The sequence below is a fragment of the Somniosus microcephalus genome, unplaced genomic scaffold (assembly GCF_052327205.1).
Source record: "Somniosus microcephalus isolate GS21.2 unplaced genomic scaffold, FLI_Smic_1.0 unresolved_chr1, whole genome shotgun sequence".
Lineage (NCBI taxonomy): Eukaryota > Metazoa > Chordata > Chondrichthyes > Squaliformes > Somniosidae > Somniosus > Somniosus microcephalus.
In genome coordinates this window covers 67,381,696-67,405,424 of record NW_028225179.1, presented here as the reverse complement: position 1 = coordinate 67,405,424, position 23,729 = coordinate 67,381,696, and the positions used below count along the sequence as shown (strand labels likewise).

The window sequence follows — 23,729 nt, the reverse complement described above, 5'->3', positions numbered from 1 at the left end:
AGGGGAGGCGTCCCACAGACTGAGGGAGGGGAGGAGTCCCACAGACTGAGGGAGGTGAGGAGTCCCAGAGACTGAGGGAGGGGAGAAGTCCCACAGACTGAGGGAGGGGAGGAGTCCCAGAGACTGAGGGAGGGGTTGAGTCCCACAGACTGAGGGAGGGGAGGAGTCCCACAGACTGAGGGAGGGGAGGAGTCCCACAGACTGAGGGAGGGGAGGAGTCCCACAGACTGAGGGAGGGGAGGAGTCCCAGAGACTGAGGGAGGGGAGGAGTCCCAGAGACTGAGGGAGGGGAGGAGACCCAGAGACTGAGGGAAGGGAGGAGTCCCACAGACTGAGGGAGGGGAGGAGTCCCAGAGACTGAGGGAGGGGAGGAGTCCCACAGACTGAGGGAGGGGAGGAGTCTCACAGACTGAGGGAGGGGAGGAGTCCCGCAGACTGAGGGAGGGGAGGAGTCCCACAGACTGAGGGAGGGGAGGAGTCCCAGAGACCGAGGGAGGGGAGGGGTCCCACAGACTGAGGGAGGGGAGGAGTCCCACAGACTGACAGAGGGAAGGAGTCCCACAGACCGAGGGAGGGGAGGAGTCACACAGGCTGAGGGAGGGGAGGAGTCCCACAGTCTGAGGGAGGGGAGGAGTCCCAGAGACTGAGGGAGGGGAGGAGTCCCACAGACTGAGGGAGCGGAGGAGTCCCACAGACTGAGGGAGGGGAGGAGTCCCACAGACTGAGGGAGGGGAGGAGTCCCACAGACTGGGGGAGGGGAGGAGTCCCACAGACTGAGGGAGGGGAGGAGTCCCACAGACTGAGGGAGGGGAGGAGTCCCACAGACTGAGGGAGGGGAGGAGTCCCACAGACTGAGGGAGGGGAGGAGTCCCACAGACTGAGGGAGGGGAGGAGTCCCACAGACTGAGGGAGGGGAGGAGTCCCAGAGACCGAGGGAGGGGAGGAGTCCCACAGACTGAGGGAGGGGAGGAGTCCCACAGTCTGAGGGAGGGGAGGAGTCCCACAGTCTGAGGGAGGGGAGGAGTCCCACAGACTGAGGGAGGGGAGGAGTCCCACAGACTGAGGGAGGGGAGGAGTCCCACAGACTGAGGGAGGGGAGGAGTCCCAGAGACTGAGGGAGGGGAGGAGTCTCACAGACTGAGGGAGGGGAGGAGTCCCAAAGACTGAGGGAGGGGAGGGGTCCCACAGACTGAGGGAGGGGAGGCTTCCTACAGACTGAGCCCCTGGAATCAGTTCGAGTGGGAGAGGCTGCAATGACTCTTGATTTCAATTAGCAACAACAACCGGCCTTTAAAGAGCTCCCTCTCCTTCGCACCTTCCTGCTCTCTCTCTCTCTCTCATTGACTTGGTGTTGTTGTGTATTTTGAATGTTGTATTTGAATTGTCCCACATAGCTTACCGTAGTTGTGATGTGCAATGCACTATGGGAAATAGAGTGCATTAAGTGGAAGAAATTCTTCTGGAAGTAATGGCTGTTAACTGAACTCTGTCTCCTGCGTACTCTTTTATAATTGTTATACAAGCAAGATTAATAAACTCTTGAGATTTAACAAAAGTGGCGACGAGGACATCTGAACTTAGTGGCTCTGCTGTGCGGAAGATAGTCGGGTTTTACGTGTTTAAAACTGTTATTTGTGCCGTGGACAGTTAATTAAAGTGAGTAAATCGGGAAGGACATTTGTTCAACTGTGAAACGATCTGTGAATTGAAGCACTAAAATACTGATAGTGATTTTAGTTGAGTTCAACATTGGAAGGATCCTTAGTGAATGATAATTAGGAGCCTGAGAGAAGGAAAATGGCTGGAATTATCGGTAACATTGGCCCGTTTGATGAGAATGTCGAACAATGGAGCTCATACACAGAACGATTTGAATACTTCACACAAGCAAATGACATTGGAGGGAACAAAGTAGTACCTACATTGTTAAGTGTGATGGGACCAAAGACTTTCAATCTTTTGCGTACTTTAGTGCATCCAGATAAACTAGGGACTAAACAATACAGCGAAATTGTGGAGATACTAAAAGGGCATTTTTCACCCAAATCCCTCGTCATAGCTGAGAGGTTTAGGTTCCACAGGCATAACCAGGAAGGAGAAACAGTGACCATGTTTGTAGCTGCACTAAAAAGACTATCAGAGCACTGTGAGTTTAATGACGTGCTAAATGATACTATAAGAGACAGGCTAGTGTGTGGTATGAGAACTGAAGCCATACAGAAGAGATTGTTAACGGAGGGTAATCTGACTCTACAAAAGGCCATTGAAATCAGTATTTCCATGGAATTGGCAGCTAAGGAAGCTCAACAGTTGGGTGCAACAGAAAAAGTGCACAAAGTAAGAACAGAGAGCCAAGGGCCATGTTTCCGTTGTGGCAAAATGGGGCATCATGCGTCTGCATGCTGGTGTGTGGACATGGATTGCCACAGCTGTGGTAAAAAGGGACATATTCAGCATGCATGCAGAAATAAAAAGGACACAGAGAAAACGTCAAAGACGGAAGGAAGAAAAAAAACATTCAGACAAAAGACAAAGAAGCATGTCCGCTCTGTAGAACAGGACAAAACAGAGGCAAGTGACACTTCAGAGGAGGAACGATCACTGAACGTGCTGACTGTAGCTGGGGATTCGCATGGCTACTGGGTCTCACCCTTGCTAGAGGGGCAGCCTGTGCGAATGCAGATCGATACCGGGGCAGCAGTATCTCTTATGTCAGACAGTCTACAAAAAGACATTAAAGCACCTTCCACTTCAGCCAGCTAACCTAGCGTTAAAGACATATACCGGTGAAAGAGTAACCGTGAGAGGTATCACTGAGGTCACACTTCAGTTGAATGGACAAACTAGGAAGTTACCACTCTACGTAGTTAAAGGAGACTACCCCTCCCTGCTGGGACGTTCGTGGATGGAGAGAATAAAATTAGACTGGTTATCAGTCTACATGATGTCACACAATGATCCAGGCTTACCTGCCATCTTAAAGAAACATGCAGACGTCTTTAATGGAGAACCGGGTAGCATGAAAGATATTACTGTGAAGCTTCGAATTAAGCAGGATAGCAAACCCAAGTTCATGAAGGCACGACCCGTACCTTACGCCATCAGACCCAAAGTCGAGGCTGACTGAGAAGCCCTAGTTGAAAGCGGAGTACTAGAACCAGTCAGCGTGAGTGAATGGGCAATGCCCATCGTACCAGTGCTCAAGAAAGGGGGTGGAGTTAGGATATGTGGAGATTGTCAGTGGAGCAATATCCGCTTCCCCATATTGATGATTTGTTTGCGGGACTTGCTGGGGGCCAGAAGTTTAGCACAATCGACCTCTGTCAAGCCTACCTGCAAATGCATGTGGATGAACAGTCACGAGAAATGCTGACTATTGTGACGCACAAGGGCCTATTTAGGTATCGTCGACTTCCTTTCGGAATTACATCAGCTCCAGCACTTTTCCAACGTGCTATGGACCAGATCCTTAGTGGATTGCCTGGAGTCCAGTGCTACTTAGATGATATCTTAGTTACTGGGTGTGATGACCAAGACCATCTGCGTAACTTGGACGCAACGCTACAGACTGAGGGATTATGGACTCAGAGTTCACAGGGATAAATGCGATTTTTTTCAGGCATCAGTTGAGTACCTCGGTCATGTGATCGATGCCACAGGCCTTCACAAGGCACCGTCCAAGACCAAGGCAATCGTAGATGCCCCAGCACCTGAAAATATCAGCCAGCTGCGTTCTTTTCTAGGGTTACTGAACTACTATGGACGGTTCATACCGAACCTAGCCTCGATGCTGAGGTCGCTGCATTGGTTGCTATGTAAAGACAAGTGGGAATGGACTAACAAGTGCCAGGAGGCATTCATGACAGCAAAGGACACGCTCCTGAAGTCAGAGGCTTTGACACATTTTAACCCTTCATTACCAATACAGTTAGCTTGCAATGCATCATCATTGCAGCACGGTGGCATAGTGGTTAGCACTGTTGCCTTACAGCACCAGGGACCCGGGTTCAAATCCGGCCTCGGGTGACTGTCTGTGTGGAGTTTGCACATTCTCCCCGTGTTTGCGTGGGTTTTCTCCGGGTGCTCCGGTTTCCTCCCACAGTCCAAAGATGTGTGGGTTAGGTTGATTGGCCATGATTTTAAAAAAAATTGACCCTTAGTGTTAGGGGGGATTAAATACGTGGGGTTATGGGGTTACGGGGATAGGGCTTGGGTGGGATGGCTGTCGGTGTAGGGACCGGGTGCTAGGGTTGGATGATCAGCCATGATCTCGTTGAATGGCAGAGCAGGCTCGAGGGGCCGAATGGCCTACTCCTGCTCCTATCTTCTATGTTTCTATATGGTGTGGGAGCGGTCGTTTCTCATATCATGCCAAACGGAGAAGAGATGCCGATAGCATTCGCATCTAGGACTTTGAACAGAGCTGAAACTAACTACGCCCAAATAGAACGAGAAGCACTGAGCATCGTTTTTGGCGTTCGCAAGTTTCACCAATATTTGTACGGGAGACAGTTCACCCTACTAACAGATCACCGCCCTCTCACGACCATCTTTGGGCCACATACAGGGATTCTGTCACTTGCTGCGAGTAGAATGCAAAGGTGGGCGCTGCTGTTGTCTGCACACACATTTGACATTAGATATCGTAAGTCTGACCTGCACGGCAACGCCGACGGTCTTTCCAGGTTGCCGCTGCCTGTCACCAAGCCTATGACGTGTAGCATGGACATCTGCTATTTTAGGCAGGTGGAGAACGCGCCTGTTACTTCGACACAGGTCCGACGAAACACCAGAAACGACCCAGTGTTGTCTGCAGTGTTGGACATTATCGTCAGGGGCAAGCTTGACAGCGATGACCCAAACCTGAAACCATATCTCTTAAGGAGAAACGAACTGTCGGTGCAGTCTGGATGTTTGCTGTGGGGGAGGAGAGTGGTTATTCCACCATCGCTATGGAAACCAGTGTTACAGCAACTACACTCCGGACACTGCGGAATGGTTCGTATGAAAGAAATAGCGAGGAGCTACTTCTGGTGGCCGGGTATGGATGGACAGATTGAGGACAAAGCTAAAACCTGTTCCTCATGTCAGAGAGTTCGTAATGTGCCACAGCTTGCACCTCTTCACCCCTGGGACTTTCCGGAGGAAGCATGGCACCGCATTCATGTAGACTTTGCAGGTCCATTCGAGGAGAGAATGTTCCTGGTGGCTGTTGATGTGCACAGTAAGTGGCCAGAGGTTGTTATAATGAGGTCCACCACCGCTGAGAAGACCATCGAGAAGTTAGGGGAGGTGTTCAGCCGATTTGGATCTCCGATGCAACTTGTCTCAGACAACGGTCCACAGTGGGTGTCACAAGAAATGGCTACATTCCTGCAGGTGAATGGTGTACAACATATCAGGGCTGCACCATACCACCCTGCGACCAATGGTCTAGCTGAGAGGTTTGTTCAAACCATGAAACACTCTCTAAAGGCATCGCAAGGCCAGGGAACGCTTCATCAGCGCCTGAATAGTTTCCTGTTGAGTTACAGGAACACACCACGTGACCACAAAAGTATCACCTGCCACTCTACTGCTCAAAAGAGAGCTCCGAACCAACTTTGACCTGCTGAAACCGCCAAAGGTGAAAGACGTGGTACAGTATCAGCAGGACAAGCAGATCAAGCGACGTGAACAACGCTCCAAAGACAGAGTCTTCAGTCCAGGTGAACATGTGTTGGCACGGAACTACAGTGGTGGACCTAAGTGGGTTCCTGCTACTGTCATTGCACAGACTGGTCCAGTATCCTACACTGTACAGACACCTGAGGACATTGTCTGGAAGAGACACACCGATCAGCTTCTACGAAGTGCAGCAACACCCACTGAACCACCAACAGCAGTTTATCTGCCATTGGGTGACGCTGTGGGTCATCCGCCTTCTACACCGAGAGGCTCACCTTCTGAGGAAGCAGCCGCTTCAGCCCCTATCTCATCAGCAAGGGAGACCTGTATACAGGCACCTCAGCCGCCTACACCTGTGTTGACATCACCTGTGAGAGAAAATGAACTGGAGAGCCAGGTTGACTGCCGGTATCCTACCAGAGAGCGGCGGGGCCCTATACGTTTGAACTTATAGTTCAGAGGCTTACCCTTTATCTGGGGCAGAATAATCCCCATGGGTATAGCCATGGTTGGAGGAAGTCTACCCTCACTCCCAGGTTATTGTGTTTTAAAAATGTTGTGGTTCTATTGGGACATCTAATGTAAGAGGGGAGGGGATGTTGTGTATTTTGAATGTTGTATTTGAATTGTCCCACATAGCTTACCGTAGTTGTGATGTGCAATGCACTATGGGAAATAGAGTGCATTAAGTGGAAGAGATTCTTCTGGAAGTAATGGCTGTTAACTGAACTCTGTCTCCTGCGTACTCTTTTAATTGTTATACAAGCAAGATTAATAAACTCTTGAGATTTAACAGGAGTCCCTGTGCTTTATATTACAGCTGCGACGGATGCAGGAAATGCTGCAGAAAATGCAGCAGCAGATGCAACAGAGCCAGGGGGAGCAGTCGGACACGCTGTGAGCACCCCTGGCCGAGCAGGACACCCGCCTTCAACTGACAGCTCCTGGGAGTGGAAAACCAGCCACAGATCACAGGCACGGTGCAAGAGACAAGAGTCTGTGCGAGGGGCTCACACTCATCTCTACTGATGTTAATCCAGCAACTTCACTGTCACTCAGTAGCCCCTCCTCCAGCGCCCTGTGTTACTGACTGTATCTCTACTGATGTTAATCCAGCTCCCTCACATTGTCATTCAGTAACCCCTCTCCCCCAGTGCCCTGTGTTACTGACTGTATCTCTACTGATGTTAATCCAGCTCCCTATCACTGTCACTCAGTAGCCCCTCCTCCAGCGCCCTGTGTTACTGACTGTATCTCTACTGATGTTAATCCAGCTCCCTCACACTGTCACTCAGTAACCCCTCTCCCCCAGCGCCCTGTGTTACTGACTGTATCTCTACTGATGTTAATCCAGCTCCCTCACATTGTCATTCAGTAACCCCTCTCGCCCAGTGCCCTGTTACTGGCTGTATCTCTACTGATGTTAATCCAGCTCCCTCACACTGTCACTCAGTAACCACTCCCCCAGCCCGCAGTGTTACTGACTGTATCTCTACTGATGTTAATCCAGCTCCCTCACACTGTCACTCAGTAGCCCCTCCTCCAGCGCCCTGTGTTACTGACTGTATCTCTACTGATGTTAATCCAGCTCCCTCACACTGTCACTCAGTAGCCCCTCCTCCAGCGCCCTGTGTTACTGACTGTATCTCTACTGATGTTAATCCAGCTCCCTCACACTGTCACTCAGTAATCCCTCTCCCCCAGTGCCCTGTGTTACTGACTGTATCTCTACTGATGTTAATCCAGCTCCCTCACACCGTCACTCAGTAACTCTTCCCGCAGCGCCCTGTGTTACTGACTGTATCTCCACTGATGTTAATCCAGCTCCCTCACACTGTCACTCAGTAACCCCTCTCCCCCAGCGCCCTGTGTTACTGACTGTATCTCCACTGATGTTAATCCAGCTCCCTCACACTGTCACTCAGTAGCCCCTCCTCCAGCGCCCTGTGTTACTGACTGTATCTCTACTGATGTTAATCCAGCTCCCTCACACTGTCACTCAGTAATCCCTCTCCCCCAGTGCCCTGTGTTACTGACTGTATCTCTACTGATGTTAATCCAGCTCCCTCACACCGTCACTCAGTAACTCTTCCCGCAGCGCCCTGTGTTACTGACTGTATCTCCACTGATGTTAATCCAGCTCCCTCACACTGTCACTCAGTAACCCCTCTCCCCCAGCGCCCTGTGTTACTGACTGTATCTCTACTGATGTTAATCCAGCTCCTTCACACTGTCACTCAGTAATCCCTCTCCCCCAGCGCCGTGTTACTGACTGTATCTCTACTGATGTTAATCCAGCTCCCTCACACTGTCACTCAGTAACCACTCCCCCAGCCCGCAGTGTTACTGACTGTATCTCTACTGATGTTAATCCAGCTCCCTCACACTGTCACTCAGTAGCCCCTCCTCCAGCGCCCTGTTACTGACTGTATCTCTACTGATGTTAATCCAGCTCCCTCACACTGTCACTCAGTAATCCCTCTCCCCCAGTGCCCTGTGTTACTGACTGTATCTCTACTGATGTTAATCCAGCTCCCTCACACTGTCACTCAGTAACTCCTCTCCCCCAACACCCTGTGTTACTGACTGTATCTCTACTGATGTTAATCCAGCTCCCTCACACTGTCACTCAGTAACCCCTCTCCCCCAGTGCCATGTCACTGACTGTATCTCTACTGATGTTAATTCAGCAACTCACTGTCACTCAGTAACCCCTCTCCCCCAGCGCCCTGTGTCACTGACCGTGTCCCTACTGATGTTAATCCAGCTCCCTCGCACTGTCACTCAGTAACCCCTCTCCCCCAGCGCCCTGTGTCACTGACCGTGTCCCTACTGATGTTAATCCAGTTCCCTCACACTGTCACTCAGTAACCCCTCTCCCCCAGCACCCTGTGTCACTGACTGTATCTCTACTGATGTTAATCCAGCTCCCTCTCACTGTCACTCAGTAACCCCACTCCCCCAACACTGTGTTACTGACTGTATCTCTACTGATGTTAATCCAGCTCCCTCACACTGTCACTCAGTAACCCCACTCCCCCAGCACTGTGTTACTGACTGTATCTCTGCTGATGTTAATCCAGCTCCCTCACACTGTCACTCAGTAACCCCACTCCCCCAGCACTGTGTTACTGACTGTATCTCTGCTGATGTTAATCCAGCTCCCTCACACTGTCACTCAGTAACCCCTCTCCCCCAACACCCTGTGTTACTGACTATCTCTACTGATGTTAATCCAGCTCCCTCACACTGTCACTCAGTAACCCCACTCCCCCAGCACTGTGTTACTGACTGTATCTCTGCTGATGTTAATCCAGCTCCCTCACACTGTCACACAGTAATCCCTCTCCCCCAGCACCGTGTTACTGACTATCTCTACTGATGTTAATCCAGCTCCCACACACTGTCACTCAGTAACACCTCTCCCCAGCTCCCTGTGTTACTGACTGTATCTCTACTGATGTTAATCCAGCTCCCTCGCACTGTCACTTGTGGCCGTTTCTGTCAGTCCGATCACTGGTTAACAATAAATCCAGCTCCTATTTTTCTCAACGTAGGATTTGGGTGAATTGCTGGGATCAATTTTGAATTTTATCTTTTATATTATGGTGGTTTATTAATAAACGATTATCCTTTAGTGTTTGTGTTGCATTGAACTGGTCAAAATCAAGTGGTTGGACACGAAGTGTCAGTGTGGAACAATATAGACTTGCATTTCTAAAGCACCTTTCAAGATTCAGGACGTCCCCAAGCGCTTTACAGCCAATTAATTATTTTTTGAAGTGTAGTCACTGTTGTAAGAAACGCAGCAGCCAATTTGCACACAGCAAGCTCCCACAAACAGCAACGCGATAACCACCAGATAATCTGTATTTTAGTGAGGTTGGTTGAGGAATATTGGCCCCGGGACACCGGAAGCACTCCCCGCCCTGCTCTTCTTCCAATACATGATGAGAGGGTTGTCATACGAGGATAGACTCGAGTAGTTTGGGACTATATCTTCTGGAGTTTAGAAGAATGAGAGGTGATCTCATTGAAACATACAAGATTCTGAGGGGGGATTGACAGGGTAGATGCTGAGAGATTGTTTCCCCTGGCTGGAGAGTCTAGAACTAGGGGGCACAGACTCAGGATAAGAGGGGGTCGTCCATGAGATGAGGAGGAATTTCTTCACTCAGAGGGTGGTGAATCTTTGGAATTCTCTGCCCCAGAGGGCTGTGAATGCCGAGTCATTGAGTATATTCAAGACAGAGATCGATAGATTTTTGGACTCTAGGGGAAGCAAGGGACGTGGAGATCGGGCGGGAAAGTGGAGTCGAGATCGAAGGTCAACATAGAAGGTAGGAGCAGGAGTCGGCCATTCGGCCCCTCGAGCCTGCTCCACCATTCAATGAGATCATGGCTGATCATCCAAACTCAGTACCCTGTCCCTGCTTTCTCCCCATATCCCTTGATCCCTTTAGCCGTAAGAAATATCTCTAACTCCTTCTTGAATATATTTAAAATGAATTGGCCTCATTGGCCTTCTGTGGTAGAGAATTCCACAGGCTCACCACTCTCTGGGTGAAGAAATTCCTCCGCATCTCTGTCCTAAATGGCTTACCCCTTATCTTTAGACTGATAACCATGATCTTATTGGATGGTGGAGCAGGCTCGAGGGGCTTTATGGCCTAAATCCCGCTCCTAATTCTTATGGCCGTGGGATTTTTGCGTCCACCTGAGAGAGCAGACGTCTTAGCCGAAAGACGACACCTCCCAACAGTGCCGCACTCCCTCGGTACTGGCAACCGGGGAGTGTCGGCCCGGATTATGGGGCTCGAACCCACGACCTCTTGACCTTAGAGGCAAGGAGGAGTCCTTACCCACGGCTAACTCCTCGCGTTGAGAGAGTGAATGTAGAGGTTCAGCTGACCGAGCACAGGCTCAGAAACAGCTGGTTTCTTTAATCTACTCCAGACAGGTGAGCTAACATAAGAAATAGGAGCAGGAATAGGCCACTTGGCCCCTCGAGCCTGCTCCGCCATTCAGTAAGATCATGGCTGATCTTGGGCTCAAAGCCACTTCCCCGCCCGCTCCCCATAACCCTTCACTCCCTTATCTTGCAAAAATCTGTCTATCTCCACCTTAACTGTATTTAATGACCCAGCCTCCACAGGTCTCTGGGGCAGAGAATTCCACAAATTTACGACCCTCTGAGAGAAGAAATTCCTCCTCATCTCAGTTCTAAATGGGCGACCCTTTAATCTGAAACTATGCCCCCGTGTTCTAGATTCCCCCACGAGGGGAAACATCCTCTCTGCATCTACCCTGTCGAGCCCCCTCAGTATCTTATATGTTTCAATAAGATCACCTCTCATTCTTCGAAATTCCAATAAGTATAGGCCCAGCCTGCCGTCATAAGTCAACCCCTTCATCTCAGGAATTAACCCAGTGAATCGTCTCTGAACTGCCTCCAATACAAGTATATCCTTCCTTAAATAAGGAGACCAAAACTGTACGCAGTACTCCAGGTGTGGTCTCACCAGTGCCCTGTACAGTTGTAGCAGGACTTTCCCTGTTTTTATACTCCAGCCCCCTGGAAATAAAGGCCAACGTTCCATTTGCCTTTTTGGGTTAAGGGTGAGCAGTGAATCACACGGCCCACTGCTCTGCTCAACACATCAAACAAAGCGGTCTCAAGAGAGGCCAGATGTGTGGAGAGCGTAAATCAGGGAGTAAATCAGGGTGGGGTTTAATGTCTTTATTCAGGAAAACGTCTCGGTCTTTACAAAGTGTAACCGTACAAACTGGGCAAAATGTTACGGTGTGCGCATTCTTCACATCTCCAGGAATTGGGGTCAATGCTGGATCCCCTTCCCAACGCGCGGACCCCAGCCCCGTTCCCCCCCCCCCCCCCGAATCTCGGACCCTTGCTCCCTCCCCACACGCCCTTCCACTGGGAATCGGCCTCCATCAGATTCATCTGGCTTAAAACAGCCAGAGGTGTCGAGAAGCGCTCAGGAGCGAGACCTGAAATCACACTGGTCAAATCAACAAGGCCGAGGGGCAGCACGGTGGCATAGTGGTTAGCACTGTTGCCTCACAGCGCCAGGGACCCGGGTTCGAATCCGGCCTCGGGCGACTGTCTGTGTGGAGTTTGCACATTCTCCCCGTGTTTGCGTGGGTTTCCTCCGGGTGCTCCGGTTTCCTCCCACAATCCAAAGATGTGCGGGTTAGGTTGATTGGCTATGATAAATTGACCCTTAGTGTTAGGGGGATTAAATACGTGGGGTTACAGGATAGGGTGGGATATGTGTTGGTGCAGGCTCGATGGGCCGAAATGGCCTCTATCTGCACTGTGGGGTTTCTGTGATTCTGTGAGGGCGGGGCACAGCACTCACGAGGGCGTGTACCCCAACCTTTGGGGATTGGGGAGGGGGGGTGGAGGGGCGGGTGAAGAGAAGAGCGAGCCTCCACCTTCTGAGGGGGAGTGAACCCTGACTGCCTGCTCCCACCAAGGGGGGGGGGGGGGGGGAGGCAGTCGGGGTCGCCAAGTGCAGCTTGCTGAGCGCCGACGGGAGGCTTAGGGCAAAACCGTTTAAAATCCAAGTAAAACCGCACGACTCCAGTGCAGCGCGATACATCCACCTCCTCACAGTCTCTTCCCGCCCACCCCCCTCAGTCTCTCCCCGCCCACCTCCGAAAAAACACAGACCGAGGGGAGTCCGCACGGAGACACCGACATCGGTTCGAAAGGAGAGAAACAGCGGGGGCTCCTCAAACCCTCGGCCTCATTAAATCTCCCCCACACTGTTGTGTTGAACTCGGGGGGGGGGGAGATCTGGGCGGCGGAGAGCAAAGGGACGGGCGGAGGCCCAGCTCGGAGACACCACCCCCCCCACACTAGTCAGTGTATTCCGTGTACTTCTTGGCTGAGCCGCGCACTCTGCTGGCAGGGTACTTGTGCTTGTTCAGCTCCATCTTGTCGAGGACGGCCCGAGGCAGGTCCACGTGGCACTTCTCCGCCAGCTCCACCAGGTAGATCAGGACGTCGCTCAGCTCGTGGGAGAGGGCGGCCTTCTCCGCCTCCGTCCAATCAGGGAGGCCCTCCTTCACTTCGCCTCGCCACTGGCTGCAACCAGAGAGAGACACCACTTTTAAAATTTAAAAAACGAAAGTTAAAACATCTCAAGTGGAGATGTGGGGGGGGGGGGCGGGGCCGCGGTCGCAGGGCGTACGGTATTGACCGCAGCAAGTCACCGAGGTCACTCTGAGAACACCTACCTCCCCCTTGACCTCCGCAAAGGATCAGTTACAGTGGGAGTGCAGCGGGACGCGAGCTGTGGTTATAAGAACGTAAGAAATAGGAGCAGGAGTAGGCCATACAGCCCCTCGAGCCTGCTCCGCCATTCATAACAAGATATAGGAGCAGGAGTAGGCCATACGGCCCCTGGAGCTTGCTCCGCCATTCATAACAAGAAATAGGAGCAGGAGTCGGCCATTCGGCCCCTCGAGCCTGCTCCGCCATTCAATAAGATCACGGCTGATCATCGACCTCAACTTCACTTTCCCGCCCGATCTCCATATCCCTCGATTCCCCTAAAGTCCAAAAATCTATCGATCTCAGCCTTGAATATACTCAAAGACTCATCATTCACAGCCCTCTGGGGCAGAGAATTCTAAAGATTCACAACCCTCTGAGTGAAGAAATTCCTCCTCATCTCGGTCTTAAATGACCGACCCCTTATCCTGAGACTATGGCCCCTAGTTCTAGACTCTCCAGCCAGGGGAAACAACCTCTCAGCATCTACCCTGTCAATCCCCTTCAGAATCTTGTATGTTTCAATGAGATCACCTCTCATTCTTCTAAAAAGATTGTTGAAGTCAAGCGTAGGTCCCTTACAGTAAGAATCAGGGGAATTTATAATGGGGAACAAAGAAATGGCAGACCAATTAAATACATATTTTGGTTCTGTCTTCACGAAGGAGGACACAAATAACCTCCCAGAGATGTCAGGTAACATAGGGACTAATGAGAGGGAGGAACTGAAAGAAATCAGTATCTGTAGGGAAATGATGTTAGGAAAGTTGACGGGATTGAAGGCCGATAAATCCCCAGGGCCTGATAATCTACATCCCAGGGTACTTAAGGAAGTGGCCCTAGAAATAGTAGATGCATTGCTGATCATCTTCCAGAACTCGATAAGACTCTGGAACGGTACCCATGGATTGGAGGGAAGCTAATGATACCCCACTATTCAAAAAGGTGGTAGAGAAAAGCAGGGAATTATAGACCGGTAAGCCTGACATCGGTAGTGGGGAAAATGCTAGAGTCCATTATAAAAGATGTAATAGCAGAGCACTTGGAGAGCAGTGACGGGATCGGACAAAGTCAACATGGATTTACAAAAGGTAAATCGTGCTTGACTAATCTACTGGAATTTTTTGAGGATGTAACTGGTAAAATAGATAAGGGAGGACCAGTGGATGTGGTGTATTTGGACTTTCAGAAGGCTTTCGATAAGGTCCCGCATAAGAGATTAGCTTGCAAAATTAAGGCACATGGGATTGGGGGCAAGGTATTGACTTGGATAGAGAACTGGTTGGCGGACAGAAAGCAAAGAGTTGGAATAAACGGGTCTTTTTCCGAGTGGCAGGCAGTGACTAGTGGGGTACCGCAAGGATCGGTCCTAGGACCCCAGCTGTTCACAATATATATTAATGATCTGGACGAGGGAATTGGATGTAAAATCTCCAAATTTGCAGACGACACAAAGCTGGGTGGGAGGGTATGCTGTGAGCAGGATGTCGTGAAACTCCAGTACGATTTGGACAGGTTGGGTGATTGGGCAGAAGCATGGCAAATGTACCATAATGTGGATAAATGTGAGGTTATCCACTTTGGTGGCAAAAACAGGAAGGCAGATTATTATTTGAATGGCAATAGATTGGGAGAAGGGGAAGTGCAAAGAGACCTGGGTGTTCTTGTGCACCAGTCGCTGAAGGTAAGCATGCAGGTGCAGCAGGCGGTTAAGAAGGCAAATGGTATGTTGGCCTTCGTATCAAGAGGGTTCGAGTACAGGAACAAGGATGTCTTGCTGCAGTTGTACAGGGCCTTGGTGAGACTGCACCTTGAGTATTGTGTGCAGTTTTGGTCACCTTATCTGAGGAAGGATGTTCTTGCCATGGAGGGAGTGCAGCGAAGATTCACCAGGCTGATACCTGGGATGGCAGGAATGACGTATGAGGAGAGATTGTGTCGATTGGGCTTATACTCGCTGGAGTTTAGAAGATTGAGAGGGGATCTCATCGAAACCTATAAAATTCTGTCAGGCCTGGACAGACTAGATGCAGGAAGGATGTTTCTGATGGCTGGGGAGTCCAGAACCAGGGGTCATAGTCTAAGGATAAGGGGTAAGCCATTTAGGACTGAAATGAGGAGGAATTTCTTCACCCAGAGAGTGGTGAACCTGTGGAATTCTCTGCCACAGAGGGCGGTGGAGGCCAGTTCATTAAATATATTCAAGGAGTTGGATATATTTCTTGAGGCTAAGGGGAGCAAGGGATATGGGGAGAAGGCAGGGACAGGGTACTGAATTTGGATGATCAGCCATGATCGCATTGAATGGCGGAGCAGGCTCGAGGGGCCGAATGGCCTACTCCTGCTCCTATCTTCTATGTTTCTACATGGAGTAAACTCCAGAGAGTATTAGGCCCATTCTACACAATCTCTCATCAAAGGACAGCCCTCTCATCCCAGGAATCAATCTAGTGAACCTTCGTTGCACCGCCTCCAAGGCAAGTATATCCTTCCTTAGATAAGGAGACCAAAACTGTGCACAGTACTCCAGGTGTGGTCTCACCAAGGCCCTGTACAATTGTAGCAAGACTTCCTCACTCTTATACTCCAACCCCCTTGCAATAAAGGCCAACATGCCATTTGCATCGAGCTTACATCGAGAGCACCTCCCTCCCCTGCAAACTCCACCGCCTCGAAGGACAAGGGCAGCAAGCGCATGGGAACACTATCACCTCCAACTACCTCCCTAAAATCACACACACCATCTTGACCTTGAACGTACAATGGGCTGTTTAAAAAAAAAACTGAAATTCAAATTCACAAAAAGCCCTGATAGGATTTGAAATCATGTTCTCTGGATCATTGGCCCAGGTATCTGGATTACTAGTTCAGTAACACAACCACTGTGACCAGCCTTCCCACGCATTGCCCTCTAGGCCGTGATTAGGGCTGGTGTTTGGCCCGTGTCCATGCGAGCATCATACAGTTAGCGTGATGCCCGTTACTCTGGACCCACTCCTGGGCCCTCCCCGACCCAGACCCACCGGCAACCGAGGGGGAAAATAATAACTCACGATGGGTTTACGTACAAGAGTTCCGCTGCCTCTCCCACCTCACCCACCATCGCCAGCAACAGATTCCGGGGTTGGTGGTACTTGTTCCAGTCCCGCTCGTCTGTAAAGTCAGCCTGCAACTTCCGGCTAGACGGGAGAGACAGACAATGAGAGAGAGAGGCAGACAGAGAGAGAGACACACACACACACAGAGACAGAGAGACGCAAACAGAGAGGGAGAGTAAAACTAAGAGTGTAAAAAAGGCTAAAGGATCGTAAGATTTTTAAAATAGTTTCCAGTTACCCCCCTTGCCCTCTCTCCCCCAGTCACCCCCTTGCCCTCCCTCCCCCAGTCACCCCCTTGCCCTCTCTCCCCCAGTCACCCCCCTTGCCCTCTCTCCCCCAGTCACCCCCTTGCCCTCTCTCCCGCAGTCACCCCCCTTGCCCTCTCTCCCCCAGTCACCCCCTTGCCCTCTCTCCCCCAGTCACCCCCCTTGCCCTCTCTCCCCCAGTCACCCCCTTGCCCTCTCTCCCCAGTAACCTTCCTTGCCCCCTCTCTCCCGTTACCCCCCTTGCCCTCTCTCTCCCGTTACCCCCCTTACCCTCTCTCTCCCCCAGTCACCCCTTGCCCTCTCTCCCAGTTACCCCCCTTGCCCTCTCACCACCACTTACCCCCCTGCCATCTCTCCCAGATACCTCCCTTGCCCTCTCTCCCCGTTACCCCCCTTGCCCTCTCTCTCCCCGTTACCCCCCTTGCCCTCTCTCCCCGTTACCCCCCTTGCCCTCTCTCCCCCGTTACCCCCTTGCCCTCTCCCAGTTGCCCCCTTGCACTCTCTCTCCCAGTTACCTCCCTTGCCCTCTTGCCCAGTTACCCCCCCTTGCCCTCTCTCCCCAGTTACCCCCCTTGCCCTCTCTCTCCAATTACCCCCCTTGCCCTCTCTCCCCCAGTTACCCCCCTTGCCCTCTCTCTCCCCCAGTTACCCCCCTTGCCCTCTCTCTCCCCCAGTTACCCCCCTTGCCCTCTCTCTCCCCCAGTTACCCCCCTTGCCCTCTCTCCACCCAGTTACCCCCCTTGCCCTCTCTCTCCCCCAGTTAACCCCCTTGCCTTCTCTCTCCCAGTTACCCCCCCTGGCCCTCTCTCTCCCCAGTTACCCCCCCTTGCCCTCTCTCTCCCCCAGTTACCCCCCTTGCCCTCTCTCTCCCAGTTACCCCCCTTGCCCTCTCTCTCCCCCAGTTACCCCCCCTTGCCCTCTCCACCCAGTTACCCCCCTTGCCCTCTCCACCCAGTTACCCCCCTTGCCTTCTCTCCCCCAGTTACCCCCCCTTGCCCTCTCTCCCCCAGTTACCTCCCCTTGCCCTCTCTCCCCCCCAGTTACCCCCCCTTGCCCTCTCTCCCCCCCAGTTACCCCCCTTGCCCCCTCTCTCCCCCAGTTAACCCCCCTTGCCCTCTCTCCCCCCAGTTACCCCCCTTGCCCTCTCTCTCTCCCCCAGTTACCTCCCTTGCTCTCTTTCTCCCCATATTTGCCCTCACATGTCCTCCAGGCTGGGCTCTGTGCTGAAGTGGAATCTCTCCCCGCTCCCCGGGCCTCTCTCGTCGCTACCCGAGCTCTCCTCGATCCGCTCCCCGTTCTCCATCGCTTTGGCTGCTCTCGAATCGACCGCCCGCCCCCTGCCTCCAATCACAGCACCTATAACAGCTACCGCTGCCCTTTTACCCAATCAGCAGTCCCGGCCCATTCGCCGCACGGCCACGCTCCTTCTCCAATCAGCGTCTGCTTATCAGTGCGCTTCCACTCTGGTCGAATCAGCGTCTCACTCTCGTATTATGATTCAGTCCAACCCAATCAGCGGACTTCTCTCATTCTGGTTCAATCTCAGCCAATCAGCGCACCTCTCTCACCCTGCTTCACTCATAGCCAATCAAGAGGCCTTTCTCACACTGCTTCAGTCCCAGCCAATCAGCGCGTGTCTCTCACCTTGCTTCACCCTCAGTCAATCAATATGCCTCTCTCACAGTGCTTCGCTCTTCGCCAATCAGAGTGTCTGTTGCACCGTGCTTCAAGCTCAACCAATCAGTAAGCCTCTCTCAAGCTGTTTCACCATTAACCAATCAGAGTGCGCCTATTACCCTCCATAACGGTCAGCCAATGAACGTGCCTCTCTCACCCAGCTTCACCCTCAGCCAATCAGAGCACCTGTCTCAGCCTTTTTTGAACATCAGCCAATCAACGCGCTTCTCTCATCCTGTTTCACCCTCAGCCAATCAGCGTGCCTCTCTCATCCTGTTTCCCCCTCAGCCAATCAGCGTGCGTCTCTCACCCAGTTTCACCCTCAGCCAAACAGTGCGCCGCTCTCAATCAGGTTTCCAGCTAGAACTTTGTCTGAAGTTTGGAAACTTTTCCAATCGCCCATCGGAGTCAGAGGAAGAGGTCAGGGGTCAGAGAAAGAGAGCGGGTCAGGGGTCAGAGAGAGAGGTCAGGGGTTAGAGAGAGAGGGTCAGAGTGAGAGAGAGAGGGTCAGTGGTCAGAGAGAGAGGTCAGGGGTTAGAGTGAGAGAACGAGTCGGGGTCAGAGAGAGTATTCAGGGGTCAGAGACAGAGCAGTCAGTGAGAAGGGGATCACGGGAGGAGCGTGAGATGTTTAAAGAGAAGTGAGGTCAGGGGTTAGAGAAAGGGGCCAGGGTTCACTAAGGCTCAGGGGGTCCAAAAGAGTGGGGTCAGGGGTTAGAGAAAGAGTTGAAAGAAAGATAGGTCAGGGATTAAAGACGGAGTTTTCAGAGAAAGAGATTGAGGGTCAGGCAGACAGGGATCAAATAGAGGTCACAGAGGGGTTATGGAGAAAGGGGTCAGGGGTTAGAAAGAGATCAGGGGTTAGAGAGGGGTCAGGGGTTAGAGAGAGGGCAGTGGTTAGAGAGAGGTCAGGGTTAGGGGTTAGAGAGAGGGGTCAGGGGTTAGAAAGAGGATTTACACGGTTTACACAGTCCCAGTCTGAAGCTGCGTGTCGGTAGAAGGTGAGTCTCTCTTTCTCTCTCTCTTCAGTACAGCTGTAGTCTCTCCACCAGTCCCTGTTACTGGGGTGAGAGTTTCATCCGGCCTCACACGGTCTCTGTAACATCTATCGGTGAGCCGGTGGAATCATCAACCTTCAGCAGCACCGTGAGCTGTGTGTTGGGTGTCAGCCATGGCTCAGTGCGTCAGTTCTCTCTTTCACCCTTTCACCTATTACGACCACCGGATGCCTCAAGCGCTTCACAGCCAATGAAGTACTTTTGAAGTGTGGTCACTGTTGTAATGTAGGAAACACGGCAGCCAATTTACACACAACAAGCTCCCACAAACAGCAATGTGATAATGACCAGATAATCTGTTTTTGTTATGTTGGTTGAGGGATAAATATTGGCGAGAACTCCCCTGCTCTTCTTCAAAATAGTGCCGTGGGATCGTTTACATCCACCTGAGGGGGCAGACGGGGCCTCGGTTTAATGTCTCATCCCGAAAGATGGCATCTCAGACAGTGCAGCTCTCCCTCAGCACTGCACTGGAGTGTCAGCCTAAATTTTTGTGCTCAAGTCGCTGGAGTGGGGCTTGAACCTACAACGTTCTGACTCAGAGGCGAGAGTGCTGCCCACTGAGCTACAGTTGAAGGTCATGGGTTCGAGCCCTGATGCGCTATCAATTACTCATAAAAGACTGAGAGTTAAGAGAGTAACTAAAGGCTTTTATTAACAAAATTTTTATAATGGAGAAGATCCTCACACCAGCATGCCTGGACTTAGATCATCGGGAGGCGGACTCATCCACCAAGTTTACTCACTGGCTTAAGTGTTTCGAAAAATTCCTGACCGCCTCCGCAGCAATCAAATCGGACGAGGACAAACTGGATGTCCTGACCTCCAAAGTGAACCACCGAGTGTACTCGGTCATCCAAGACGCGACCTCGTACGCGGACGCTATCAAGCTCCTCAAGGACCAGTACACGCGCCCAGTGAACGAAGTGTACGCCAGGCACCTTCTGGGGAGTCGTAAACAACAACCTGGGGAATCGACCGTGGAATACCTTCAGGCACTGTCTGTGCTTGGCCGGGCCTGTGGTTGTAAGGATGTAAAGGCCGCCGTGTACACAGAGGAACTTATCCGGGACGCTTTTGTAGCGGGCCACAGATCCAATTACACCCGACAGCGACTGTTGGAGCAGAGTGACCTCGACCTCAACAAGGCCTCTGAACTCGCACTACCATTGGATGCAGCCTACCGGGGCATGGATGCCTACTCCTCTGCACCGTGGACGCCGCGGGGAATGACAGCCTGGGACACGGTAGGACAGCCTCATAGCGCCGTCCCACCCCAGCCACACCCCAGCAATGGCCCAACTACCGCAGCAGTGTCCCAAGGCCAGACAGCAGTGCCCCAAGGCCAGAAATGCTACTTCTGTGGCCAGGCAAAACACCCCAGAGCGCGCTGCCCGGCGAAAAACGCGATCTGCTTGGGCTGCGGGAAGAAGGGACACTACGCTAACGTCTGCAGGGCCAAAGCCACCCCGAACCCCAGCAGCGCCGCGTGTGGGCCATGCGGGCCGCCATCTTGGGCCTCCCCGGCCATGTGCGAACCACCGGTACAGCAGCCATTTTGGACGCCTCCAGCCACATGGGGACCATGGACGCCGCCATCTTGGACGACAGCCGGAACGCAGCAGGCCCCCAACACCGCCTCATCTGATACCCGCAGCGACACACCGACCCCTACGCTGGCATCCGTTACACTGGACCAAGCGAGACCGCACCAGCTGGCCAGTTCCACAATGGACATTAAGGTAAATGGCCACGATACAATCTGCCTTTTTGACTCTGGGAGCACGGAGAGCTTCATCCACCCCGACACGGTGCGGCGTTGCTCTCTCCCAGTCCTGCCTGCGCACCAGCGGATTTCTATGGCCTCCGAGTCCCAGTCGGCGGACATCGGCGGCTACTGCGTGGTGACACTCGTAGTAGACGGGACCGTGTACGATCATTTTAAACTTCTGGTCCTGCCTGACCTCTGCGCTGCCGTCCTGCTGGGGTTAGATTTTCAGTGCCACCTTAAAAGTGTTACGATGGCGTACGGTGGACCCCTACCCCCACTCACAGTCCGCAGCCAGCAGCTTCCAAATTGCCCGCCGCGCACCAGGTGCAACCTCTCCACACTCAGAGTCACCCCCCCACCACTGTTTGCTAACCTCACCCCCGACTGTAAGCCCATCGCCACAAAGAGCAGGCGATACAGTGCCGGGGACAGGGTTTTCATTAAAACCGAAGTGGAGCGGCTCCTGAAGGAAGGGATTATTGAGGGCAGCACCAGCCCCTGGCGAGCCCAGGTTGTGGTCGTTAAGACCGGCGAGAAGCAGCGCCTGGTCATCGACTACAGCCAGACAATAAATCGCTACACCCTGCTGGACGCCTACCCACTCCCCCGCATAGCTGATATGGTAAACCAGATCACGCAGTACCGAGTCTTCTCGACCATTGACCTGAAATCAGCGTACCACCAGCTCCCTATCCGCCCTGAGGACCGCCAGTATACCGCCTTTGAGGCAAACGGCCGCCTCTATCACTTCCTTAGGGTTCCCTTTGGCGTCACCAACGGGGTCTCCGTCTTCCAAAGGGAGATGGACCGGATGGTAGATCAAAATGCGTTGCCGGCCACTTTCCCATATCTGGACAATGTGACCATCTGCGGCCGTGACTTGCAGGACCATGACGCAAACCTCGAAAAATTCCTCCGCACCGCCCAACTCCTGAATCTGACATATAACAAGGAGAAGTGCATATTCCGCACAAACCGCCTCGCCATCCTTGGCTGTGTTGTGGAACACGGAGTCATCGGCCCTGACCCCGACCGGATGCGTCCCCTTATGGAACTCCCACTGCCCCACTGCCTCAAGGCCCTGAAGAGGTGCCTAGGGTTTTTCTCCTATTACGCCCAGTGGGTCCCCTACTATGCGGACAAGGCCCGTCCGCTGATCAAGTCCACCTCTTTTCCCTTGACGGCAGAGGCCCGCTTAGCCTTCCACCGTATCAAGGAGGACATTGCCAAAGCCACCATGCACGCAGTGGACGAATCCATCCCCTTCCAGGTGGAAAGCGACGCGTCCGACTTTGCCCTGGCCGCTACCCTCAATCAGGCGGGGAGACCCGTGGCCTTCTTTTCACGAACCCTCCAAGGCCCGGAGACCAGACACTCCGCTGTTGAGAAGGAGGCCCAGGCGATTGTGGAGGCTGTGCGTCATTGGAGGCACTACCTGGCCGGAAAATGATTTACCCTGCTCACTGACCAGCGTTCAGTTGCTTTCATGTTTAACAACAAGCAGAGGGGCAAAATCAAAAATGACAAGATCTTGAGGTGGAGAATCGAACTTTCCACCTACAATTACGAGATCTTGTACCGGCCCGGGAAGCTCAATGAACCCCCGGATGCGCTATCGCGTGGCACCTGCGCCAGCGCGCAGATCGATAGACTGCGGGCCCTCCACAATGACCTCTGCCACCCGGGGGTCACCAGGTTCTTCCACTTCATCAAGGCCCGCAACCTGCCTTACTCTATTGAGGAGGTCAGGACCATGACCAGGAACTGCCAAGTCTGCGCTGAGTGCAAACCGCACTTTTATAGACCAGACAGGGCCCACCTGATAAAAGCCACTCGCCCCTTCGAGCGCCTGAGCGTTGATTTTAAAGGGCCTCTCCCCTCCTCCGACCGCAATGTGTACTTCCTCAATATTATTGATGAGTACTCCCGTTTCCCGTTCGCCATCCCCTGCCCGGACATGACCAGTGCCACGGTCATTAAATGTCTGAACGACCTCTTCACCCTGTTCGGTTTCCCCAGCTATATCCATAGCGACCGGGGCTCATCATTTATGAGCGACGAACTCCATCAGTACCTGCTAACTAGGGGTATTGCCACAAGCAGGACCACCAGTTACAACCCCCGGGGGAACGGACAGGTGGAAAGAGAAAATGCGACAGTTTGGAAGGCCGCCCTGCTAGCCTTAAAGTCTAGGGGCCTTCCAACCTCCCGCTGGCAGGATGTGCTCCCCGATGCGCTCCACTCTATTCGGTCACTGCTCTGCACTGCCACGAACGCCACCCCTCATGAGAAAATGTTTGTTTTCCCAAGGAAGTCCACATCGGGGACATCGCTACCGCCATGGCTGACGTCCCCAGGGCCGGTCCTACTGAGAAGACACGTGAGGACCCATAAAATGGACCCCCTGGTCGAGAGGGTCGACCTCCTCCACGCCAACCCCCAGTATGCTTACATTGCATACCCGGACGGGCGGGAGGACACAGTCTCCATAAGAGACCTTGCACCCTCGGGGGCCGCAGTAACCCACTACTCACTACCACCCCCCCCCCCCCACGATCCGATATCCAGCCCCAGCAGACGGCAGGCCTGGGCCCCGCGACCCGCTCGACATCTACGAGGACGACACGCCTGTGCCACAGCCTACGCAGGACTCGACGCCGGAAGCTCCACTACCCCTGCCGTCGCCACGCCGATCACAGCGGCAGACAAGACCTCCGGAGAGACTCCAATACACTAACTTTTAATACACTTCACCCCGCCGGACTCAATTTTAAACAAGGGGTGAATGTGGTAAACCACTGTTTGTATTCCACTGTGTACATGCCTGGACATGCCTCGGCTGACTCCTCCCACAAGTCCTAGTATAAAGGTGACTGCTCCCCAGCACTTTGTA

The 23,729-nt window shown here is 52.7% G+C and overlaps 3 protein-coding genes across 4 annotated transcripts in view; 2 read left to right on the top strand and 1 right to left on the bottom strand.

Annotated features, from left to right (window-relative positions):
• Positions 1-9,304, top strand: part of LOC147095457 (septin-4-like) — a 192,558-nt gene extending 183,254 nt beyond the window's left edge. For both annotated transcript variants that reach the window (XM_085974607.1, XM_085974605.1), the window contains exon 11: positions 6,488-9,304. In XM_085974607.1, coding sequence (XP_085830733.1) covers positions 6,488-6,568 — 81 coding nt within the window. In that variant the 3' untranslated portion in view covers positions 6,569-9,304. The remainder of the gene's footprint in view (positions 1-6,487) is intronic.
• Positions 9,305-11,392: 2,088 nt separating this feature from the next.
• On the bottom strand, positions 11,393-17,685 carry dctpp1 (dCTP pyrophosphatase 1). The gene is made up of 3 exons (XM_085974604.1): positions 17,531-17,685; positions 16,021-16,146; positions 11,393-12,778 (listed from the first exon to the last, which is right to left on the bottom strand). The coding sequence occupies exons 1-3, from the start codon at positions 17,632-17,634 to the stop codon at positions 12,550-12,552; spliced, it is 459 nt and encodes a 152-aa protein (XP_085830730.1). The 5' UTR covers positions 17,635-17,685; the 3' UTR covers positions 11,393-12,549.
• Positions 17,686-18,332: 647 nt separating this feature from the next.
• The window catches only part of LOC147095455 (nicotinate-nucleotide pyrophosphorylase [carboxylating]-like), a 36,139-nt gene continuing 30,742 nt past the window's right edge, over positions 18,333-23,729 (top strand). The window contains exon 1 of the mRNA XM_085974600.1: positions 18,333-19,008. The gene's annotated coding sequence lies outside the window, so the exon portion shown is untranslated. The remainder of the gene's footprint in view (positions 19,009-23,729) is intronic.